The 10,395-nt window shown below is 44.1% G+C and overlaps 1 protein-coding gene across 1 annotated transcript; it reads left to right on the forward strand.

Moving 5' to 3' along the window:
- The first annotated feature begins 287 nt into the window (after window positions 1–287).
- bmp16 (bone morphogenetic protein 16) lies at window positions 288–9,448 on the forward strand. The gene is made up of 3 exons (XM_034225649.1): window positions 288–773; window positions 5,877–6,253; window positions 6,977–9,448. Coding segments are annotated over exons 1-3 (1,440 nt in total). The 5' UTR covers window positions 288–771; the 3' UTR covers window positions 8,038–9,448.
- Window positions 9,449–10,395: the final 947 nt, after the last annotated feature.

Consider the following 10,395-nt stretch of genomic DNA (forward strand, 5'->3'; position numbering starts at 1 on the left):
TGTATAAGTGTGTGTGTGTAGTGTGTGTGTGTGTGTGTGTGTGTGTGTGTGTGTGTGTGTGTGTGTGTTGTGTGTGGTGTGTTGTGGTGTGTGTGTGTGTGTGTGTGTGTGTGTGTGTGTGGTGTGTGGTGTGTGTGTGTGTGTGTGTGGTGTGTGTGTGTGTGTGTGTGTGTGTGTTGTGTGTGTGTGTGGGTGGAGTGGGTGGGTTGGTGGAGAGAGAGAAAGAAGAGAGCACGAGAGAGTAAAAGGGGAGGAGATACAAAAGGGAGGAACAGAGTGGAGAAGAAGGGAGAGAGACATAGTAAGGAGGTTTAGGAACTAGAGGGAGTTGTTGCCGGTTATACAGTACAGACAGACAGACACAACTCAATTTCCTCTTGCAGCTTCCATAGACAGCGGCAACACCAGAGTGTTTTAAACAGCCAGTGCAGGCGACAGAGAAAGGGAGTTGCCTACTTGCAGAGGTCAGGCAGGCAGGCAGAAGGGAAGCCTGTGGATGTTTTTAAGAGTTTGCTTATCTGACACTGACAACAGGATGAGCAGCTGAGCCAGGGAGGAGAACATGGAGAGAGCAACATTACGTTCAGCACATTTACATAGGAGACATAGAAGAGACAGACACTGGTTACCTTGAGAGAGGTGAAAAGAGAGAAGAGGTAATCAGTCCAAATTGTCAACTCTGTCTAAAGGAGCCGGAGCGAGAGCCGAGGGATCGTAACACTGGAGCTCAAGGATAAACCATGGACTCTGCATACATCCCACCACACCTGGATGTGAGTACTACATCTCCTACACACACACACACACACACACACACATACACACACACACACACACACGCACATGCATACACACACACGCACATACATACACGTACACATCCACACATCTGTCTGTCTGTCAAGCCACAGGCCACAGGAACTGTGCTGCTGAAACCATTAGTCACTCTGGGGAACAACACACACACACACACACACACACACACACACACACACACACACACACACACACACACACACACACACACACACACACACAAACGTACATGCATACACCTCTGGCACACTGTGTTGCTCAATCAAAATCTTGCCCAGTGAGCAACTTGTCAGAGAATAATGCACCCATTATGAGTTCAAAGAGCATAACGTAACTCACCACCTCTGCAACATACACAGTATGAATTGGCCCTCAGTGTTAGCGCTCAGCAGCGTTAATGTGAAAAGCAGAGGTGTGTTTTTGTTCTCTATTTCACATTGGCTAAGCTGTCAGACACACGAGAGCAGTCTCTGAGCTTTCAGCAGTCACGGGTTAAATATGTCAGTGTTTCCATTGATGCTTGCGCAGTGTTGTGCCTCAGCGGGGCCTCCTGTTAACCATAATGCACATGTGATACTGAGACCTCTGGGCAAGCCAGGCCGAGAAAAAAGAGGAGATACTGAAGAAAAAATTAACCATGATGATAAAAGTTATAAATCCACGGCAACCTGTTGATGCTCAAGTGTGACTTGATGTGATACCTGCTCAGTCAGGAGAGCAAGGAAACACCGGCTGTACTCCACTTGTGAATGTCCGCTGAACACGTGTGTGTGTGTGTGTGTGTGTGTGTGTGTGTGTGTGTGTGTGTGTGTGTGGTGTGTGTGTGTGTGTGTGTGTGTGTGTGTGTGTGTGTGTGTGTGTGTGTGTGTGTGTGTGTGTGTGTGTGTGTGTGTGTGTGTGTGTGTTTGTGTGCGTGCATTTGTGCATGCATGTGTGCGCGCGTAGGTGTGTGTGTGTGTGTGTGTGTTTGCAACCCAACTCTTCTATAGTTTTACATCTAGGTGAAATTCTGTCTATGTGTAAGTGCTCACTGCCTGGTACTTAGCATGTGTGTAAACCCTGTACTGGAATACACACATGTGTGTTTGAGGTGTGGCTCGTTAGTCAGCTAATTGGTCCAGCTGGGATGAATTAGGGAGCCGTTCTAATAGAGTCCAATAAAACCCAAACAGCAGCTTACCTGGAATATTGTTCTAATGATTTCATCTGTTACGCTTCAAAGAGCCGAACCACCACTTTACTGTGGCAACTGTTTTGGACATTTTCAACCCGCCCCCCATTAAATATCAACTTCACAGCTCAAAGTCGTGCATTAATGACTAGTATTCTGCAGTCATAACCTCACAGTTAATTATACAGACTATGGCGTGCATGCTGCGTTTATATGGCTCAGTTACAAATGGAAAAAGAGCAGCAATGAATGCAGATGTATCCGCGGAAGTGTTCTCAGGTGTACAGTGTACATCACAATTAGGCTCATGAGGCTGTCTGAAATGACATATTTTTGAGCCTTCTCAGACAGAGAAAATGAACTCTTTGGCATATGCACTGCATGTATCAAGTTCTGAAAGAAAGAGGCACATAGAAAAAAATAGAGCTGGAAGGGGAGGGGGGATAGGGGAGAATGAGAGAAGGAAAAGAAACACGGGAAGAACAACAGGAAGGGAAAGTTGAGGGACCAGAAGACAGCGGCGGTGGATAAATCAGCCGGCTGCGGTGACACTCCGGCCCTCTGGCCCGGCAACAGTCTGCCACACTCTTCCGCAAAAACACCATTCATTTAGGGCTTAGGAAAAAAGAGCAACATTAATGTGAGAGGAGGAAAGGGAAAGCAGGAGATAGGGAATAGGAAGGTGAGTTGGAGAAGCACCAAAAAACACTAGAAAGTCAGAAAAATACGGGAGAAAGAGAGAAAAGCAGTGACAGATTGTATAACAGAATAGAGCACAATGCAAAAAGGACAAAGGTCAAGGAATGCAAAGAGGAAGGAGGAAGAGGAAAGGGAGCAGGGTTTGAAATAAACAGATAAAAAGAGAGGCAGTGAGATAGAAGCATGCCAAAAGCAGAAGCAGGAACCAACGGACGTCCAGGGCCAGGGGTTTTAATCAGTGAGTTCAGAAAGACACGGGGCAGGCCGGCAACGACACCCGTCTGCCGCGCGCCAGGGTCACGCCACTGTCTGCTGGGGAGGTCAGCTCACATCTCATATGTCTAATAGGCTGATCTGCATGCATGCACACAGGGAGAAGATGCACATTGACCCATTCATCATGCAGCTCTCCCACTTTCCCCCCTGGAACATTTGATTAGTCCATGTCCCAGCCAGAGAGAGAAAGGAATACAAAGTGTACACTGAGACAGTCATATATAAAAGCAGAAACTGGGGGTGGGGTGTAATCATAAAAATGTCAGGCTTTCTGGCAAACTGGAATGAGTCGACATCAGGCTGCACATGAGACGTAAAGATGCTAAATTAGGCCTGGAACCTCTCTGCGCGGTTTAAGTGTCCTAAAAGCAGTCATAACACAGACACCCAGGGAGAAAAGAGAAGCTTTATATATGTCAAAGTGATCTAGGGCAATCCGCCTCGGCATGCAAACGTTTCTCTTCTCGTCCGTGGTAATGGCCGCGACACACCCTGTTGTGTGATGAGTGAACCTTTGAACCTCAGAGTCACCTGGGTGGTTTTGTAGGTGAGGAAAGTACAGGAGAGAGCTGGTGTTTCTGTCCGTAATCTGCTTTACAAGCCTTCGCAGTATAAGGGAGAGGCTGTCCAGCAGAGAGTCTAATCTGTAATTGTCCTCTGCTCTGTTGCCTCAGGTGAAACAGCCCTGGGTGGGGCTGCAAGACTTTAATGGATAGCCAGCAACAATCCCACGCTTGGAGGTGGGTTTTTTTCCCAGGCCTGCTCTTTGAACCACGTACCAGATGAACAACAGTGTATTAAAATATACACACCTTCAGACCTGTGACCTCATTTTAACCCTTTTTCTGACAGTGTGGTGAGATTGGCTGTCATTACAGTGCCATTATGTGTTCGATCGGCCATAAACACCTCTGTTATCTCGCTGTAGAGTGCTCAATCAACTCTCTGTCCCTAAGAGAGATGAGATAAGGAGATAAAGGAGAGAGATATGCGAGTGCTCGGACAAGAAAAGAGATAACTACTAACTGAGTGCTTCTTTGAGTAAGTGATGAGACAAATTATACTTGTTCATTCAACCAGCGGCAACAATATGTACAAGTCTCTCTTATGTTGCAGTTTAGATTGCCGAGGTCAGCATGTGTTACTCTTTTGCTCTGACCCTTTAACACCTCATCACACAACCTCTTCAGGTTAAGAGGGCTGTTAACATGCTGGTTTGTAATTACTGGCTCAGTTATAATAAACACCTGCACAACAGAGGTGCAGGGTGTTAGCCAGTTTGCATAGAGGTAATTGCGTGACCCTCTCTCTGTGACTGCGTTCCCGCACAGAGAAAAGCCATGGAGAGAGAGAGATAAGCTAATCGCTTGTTTTCAGTCATTTTCTCACAAGCATTTCCTCTGTTGTGGCAAAGGTTTTGGTCAGAATTCTGCTTTAGTAACTTAAGAACTAGAGAATGAAGCGGGTGTTTGTGTGAATGTGAGACACAGCACGACAGTTGGTAAAATCTCCAAAGAGACATGCAAAGGTACAAATATTGGACAGGTTTTACAGCATCCAACATGCAAACCACAGATGTTGCATTATGCAAGCATATCACAGCCTGGAATTTATCTCTGCATGCAGGTTAACTGTTTTGTTGTTTTTCAATAAGTGTCCAACATTTACTCTGTTTTCTGCACCCTAACGGATCAGGTAATGAAACACGATTGCCCATATCCTGTGTCCTTAGTGATCATTTTCAACTTTCTCTGCATACTGTGTTTTGGCTGTAGAACAAGGCGTTGAACCGAGCAGAAACTTTTGCACACATTGACATGCTTTAAATCAGGGCTTTTTTGTTTTAATCATATTTCTTAATCTGAGGTTTAACATCAAAAAATTAAATATACATACTGGTATGTGGGGGGAAAAAAATCAGTACAAAGATTGTAGTTCAAATCATTGAAGATAGTGATTTTTCAAAAGTTATAAAAAGACAAAGCTCTTCTCTTCCCCTTCGACAGTATGCATCGATGTTGAGAATTGTTCATATTCTTATAAATAATTGCCCTCCTGGCCTGCAGAAGTCGTAAATCTTAGAGCAATTAGTGCTTGATTGTAACGATTCTGAACAAAGTTGTTATGATAATGAAGGACTGAACCCTGATATCTGATGTGTTTTGAGGTCTTGATGAAGGTTTGTTTAGTTGCTGTCAGTAAAACTGTAATTTAAGAGACAAATTAATTAAACTTTTTAAATGTAAAGCCTTCTGTCTTCTCAATGTATTGAAAAACACTGAATGTTTTGATGCAAATATTCTCTAAGGATTTCAAAAGGAACAGAGAGAGGAAAACCCCCATCCACCTGTCATCAAGTCAGGCTCCTACAACTCAGTTACTTGTCACCTTGAGTCCACAGCCTGTGATTAATGCTCCAGGTCCTTTATTCACAGCACTGTGATGTCTTTCACACACAGACATGCACCATGATTAAAATAGATAGAGACTGTTTAATTACTCTTTTTTTAGGTGTCCTAGGAGACATATGGGCCTTGGGGGTAAGAAGCTTGCCATAAATTAACAGAGAAAAAACAAAATGGCAGGTTTCTAGCCAGAAGTAACAAGCAAACAACTTCATATGGCTATGTAGACAGAAATATCTTGAACATATGCCACATGAAGGCTGAAGACTAATGAGAAACTAGTGTGTCCAGGAAGGAGCAGACATAAGCATGATATACGGAGTCCGGGAGTATCTCAGAGGAACGATCTCTTTTGTCGATTGAATATTGTTCTGGAACACGAACATTTAAAGCATTAAGGATGAAACACAATTAACAATGCTTCCTTTCTATCTTTTTGCCCCCCTTCCTCTCTTCCTCTCTTCCTATTTTCCCCATCACACCCTTCCTCCCATTACCTCTCCCTCCAGGTCCACCATGTTCCCTGCTAACCTCCTGCTCCTCATGGTACTGCTGCTACCTCAAGCCTCGTCTGGTCGGCAGGGTGGAGACACCAGCAAGATCGACCATGGCCAGGTGTCCACTGTGCCTTCCTCCAGGCAGCCCCCTCCAGCTGGTGCCCTCCCCCTGGAGCCCAGTGTGGCTCAGACCATCCAGAACCTCCTCCTGAGCCGACTGGGCCTGCAGTCGCAGCCCGACCCCCGACCTGGAGTGGCGGTGCCCGGGTACCTCTTGGATCTCTACCGCTTCCACCAGCAGCAGTACCATCTGGTGGAGGACCCTTCATTTAGCTTCCCCAGCCATCACATCCAGCAGGCCAACACAGTACGCAGCTTTCACCACAACGGTAAGCTCACTGGCACATCGTGACACTGTGCTGTCAACCTGTTTATTACCATGATCAAAATGTTTGAATGATAAGAGTTTAAGGAAAGCTTCATTCAGTTTGCATATCAAATACAGATGAGGTATAAAGATACTATTTATGAAGTTTTGACGTTGGTCAACTCCAAGTTCTAGATATTCCAGCACGACATTTGGAATGCTTTAAGATAATGAATGTAGGTTACATTTGATTAAACACACCTTTATTAGTTATATGTAATTAGGAATAAACTAAAATGATGATGCTTTCAAACTAGATTTTGACATAGGGTCCCTGCAGCAGATTTTGAATGACTCAATGGGTACTGCTGTAGTACTGGTTGATCTAAAATGTTCACAAAAGTAAAAGAGTAGAAGACAAAATTACAATTACAAAAGCACTTATATTGCTTCATAACACATGACCATACTCAAACTCTGGACCAAGTGCAGCTTTTCCTGCCTTTAATTGAACTTAGTTTCAGGGTAAGCTATCTCAATAGGTATTTTACCCTGGCAATTTAACTCATTTGCTAATATTGCCAATGTTCCTGCTTGTGAGACAGTTCAAGTTAGATCTAACATAAACAAATCTGATTAATGAAGCATGTATCTGTTTGTTTTTATAGAGCTTAAAAAATACCTCAGTAAGTTTAAACCACATTAAACTTGTGTACCCACTTCTCTCTCTTCCTCTTTCTCACAGAGCCACTTGTAGACAGTCCTGAGGATCGTCAGAAGGTGCACATCGCCTTCAATGTCTCCTCCATCCCTAACGATGAGAGGGTGCTGTCCGCTGAGCTTCGGCTCCTCCGCCGCGACAGAGCTTCACTGGGTCCTGGTGCCCACAGACTAAACCTATACCTCACTGAGCACCCTGAGGACCCTAAGCCCACCCTGCTAGAAACAAGGGTACTGACCATCGGCCTCCACAGTCATAAAGCAAGTGGTTTCTGGGAAGCTTTTAGTCTAAGTGCAGAGCTCCTCCAAAGGGCCCTTGCTGGGACTGGCAGTCTGAGCTTGCTCCTTGAGGTCAGACCTGAGAACAGCACCTCCTCGCTCCCTGAACAGAGCCTCTCCTCTGCTACAGGAGAGGAGGAGAGACACAAACAGGGACACTTGAGGGTGGGCAGGTCCGTGGGTCAGGACGAGCACAGCTGGGCCAAGGAGAGACCCCTCTTGGTGACTTACAGTCATGACGGGCGTGGAGAGGCCTTAGTCAAACATGGCAGGAGGACCCCCAGTGGAGGCCAGAGGAGAGGGAGAAAAGGAACAAAAGAGAGGACCAGGAGCAACAACAAGGGCCGCAATAGAGACCAAGCTTCGGGAAAGACCAAAAAAACGGCGTATACAATGCCAGGTTGGGGAGGAGACAAAGGAGGGGGCAGTTGGAGCGATAATGGAAGGGTGAAGAGAAATGGTGGTCGTGCCGCAAAACTGAAACGTCTTTCCCGTAACAGATGCCGCCGTCATCCTCTCTATGTAGATTTCAATGATGTAGGCTGGCACAAGTGGATCATTGCACCCAGCGGATACGATGCCTTCTTCTGCCTGGGAGAGTGTCGCTTTCCTCTGGCCGACCATATGAACTCCTCCAGCCACGCCATGGTGCAAACGTTGGTGAACTCTGTGAATGGAGCCGTGCCCCGGGCCTGCTGCGTCCCCACCTCCCTCAGCCCCATCGCCCTGCTCTACCTGGACCCTCAAGACCGAGTGGTGTTGAAGAATTACCAGGACATGGTGGTGGAGGGCTGCGGCTGCCGGTAGTGGGCTAGAGAACTCACCCAGAGAAAGCATGAGGTGGATGGTGAAACATCGAGGGAATAGGAGGAAGACAGAAACATGAAAATAACTGCAAACAGACAGTGGTAGAGACAACGGTAACAATTTAAAATGTAAGGGTGAAAAGGAGGGAGATGGATAAAGCAACTAAATATTTATCATCAGGAGGAGAAAAAAAAAGGGCAAGCCTTTGAAAGAAAAATAAAATAAGAGGGTCAGACATATACAAAAATAAGGGAAAAAGAGTGAGAGAAAAAGACAAGAAGATGGTTGAACAAAAAGGTAGAATTGTGGTCAACAAGGATAAACTGCCAGGAATTACTTACTTACTTCCCATTTCGCGATGCAGCTATTTACACCATCAAACAAGATACCACTTGTTCTCTCATCAAGAGCTGGCGTTTTAAAATCAGATGATGTCTATTCTATATCTCAGTGTTTGCCACTCATCTCACTCTCATGTGTTTAGCAGCCAAAACGGTGAACATTCAAAGCAGGCAGTCATAGACACACAGTGTGAGCTCTGGAGCAGAATCCTGTAACTTCCTCATGGACGATCAAGATTAGCAATACGACGATGGCACTAGCATGACATCTAAACTTTGTGTGACAGTGTTGTTCCTGCAGTATTTAAACCAAGATGTAGGGTGCTTCTGTTTTTATGAACATTGATGAAAAATAAAAGACGGTCCCTTTAGAAGCACCCTTTCATCACAAGCTATTTAAAACCACAACAATAATGCTATTGTTTGAATGTACTACTATCACTATTATTTAAAAATACTTTTTTTGTACATTTCCTTTGCAGACATCAAGAAAATCCAAGTGATGGTTGTCTTGTGACTATATATAATTTTACTGAATGGCCATTCTAACTTAAAAGACACGTTATGTATTTAAATATCAGCAATATGTTGTATTTCATCTTGAAACTATTTAAGATACTCAACAGAGCATACAGCAGACAGAAAGCCTGCCGTCCACATGAAGTAAGTTATGGTAGCTTTACATCCGTACAAATAATAAATGTATTGAATCCACCTCCAACCTTATCATTGCACACATGTTGTTGTCCTACACATGATAGCAGACATAGCTAGTGCTGCCTTGAAAAGCTCAACTAACAAGTCAATTGAAAGCTGTGTGTATTGTAGCTACTGAAGTGTGTAACAACAGGTGTTGTATTTGCTAGTTGTGTCTGCATGTGTCATGAAAAAATAGGACTGATATTAAAACTGGGACTTTAGTGCCTTTCAAACAGGGGCTTTAAAAGTGTTCTTTGCTGAGCTATAGTAATTGTTTTTCAGTGTAGCATTTTTCTCTCTAAATGGAAACATTTAAGCAGCAGCTTGTAAAATGTTTGACAATATACCTCTAATAAACAAAGCAAACAGCACAACTGTCTCTTATTTTTGCATCAACCACGTTCTCCCTTTCAGCAGTTTGTTTTTCTTTTGCTGGGACCTGAATGCATGGAAAAAGCTTTACATTTATACAGTTTTCTTCAGTCTACAGTGGAATCACTGCCATGTTCAGGAAGAAAAAAAGGAAACCAGATGTCCCAGAGAGAGATCTAAAAAGATGTGTGTGTGTGATACTGTAGCTGAGGACGAAGTTTCACATTCTTCTACACAGCTGGGAGGTTTCAATGTGAGGGGAAATGTCTTATCTCCACCGCACACCCTTTCTGCCAAAACCAATGAAACCCTTCATCCACTTCACACCACCCGTGAACCGTGAACACGTTTTTAATCATAGATATCACACAGGGAGGCAGAAAGACATAGAAAGAGATAGAACATGTACATTCCTCAATGCAGGGTTCAAATCATTTCAACAGCGTTTTAACCTTCACATTCCTGTGTGTTTGAGAAAAAAGGCTCCTGCCCTCCGCAGCCAACACCAGATGGACCGGCTTACTACAACTCACAGGTGAGGGAAGCAAATAACCTGTAGGAAGCAGGGAGAGATTAGTTTTGGGCGACATAGAAAAAGTGCTGTACGTACTCTATTATCATCCCACATAGCAACACACTGGGATGCACCAGACTACATCAAAATTCAGACAATCTAAAACTAAATAAATTGTATCACCTGGTCTTCCCTTTCTCTCTTTACTCTACTGTAATATTACTTCTCATATATATATTAATGGAATAAATGAAATCTCCAGCATTCCTTTACATATATTAAAGTTTGATTTTACACACAGAGCTGCTCATAAAGAATTAGAAATCTAATCTTATGATGTTTAATGTGTGTTAGTTTACAGTTCTCTAAAGGGGGTCACACATTCATGTTGGGTCCTCAAATGGTTTTGGATACAAAATAAAACAACATATT

The sequence above is a fragment of the Gymnodraco acuticeps genome, unplaced genomic scaffold, assembly GCF_902827175.1.
Source record: "Gymnodraco acuticeps unplaced genomic scaffold, fGymAcu1.1, whole genome shotgun sequence".
Classification (NCBI taxonomy): Eukaryota; Metazoa; Chordata; class Actinopteri; order Perciformes; family Bathydraconidae; genus Gymnodraco; species Gymnodraco acuticeps.

Bases quoted from the DNA above. Each gene is read 5' to 3' on its own strand.
- bmp16 (XM_034225649.1), top strand. The intron at 6,254-6,976 runs GTAAGCTCACTG...TCTTTCTCACAG, and splicing joins ACGCAGCTTTCACCACAACG to AGCCACTTGTAGACAGTCCT.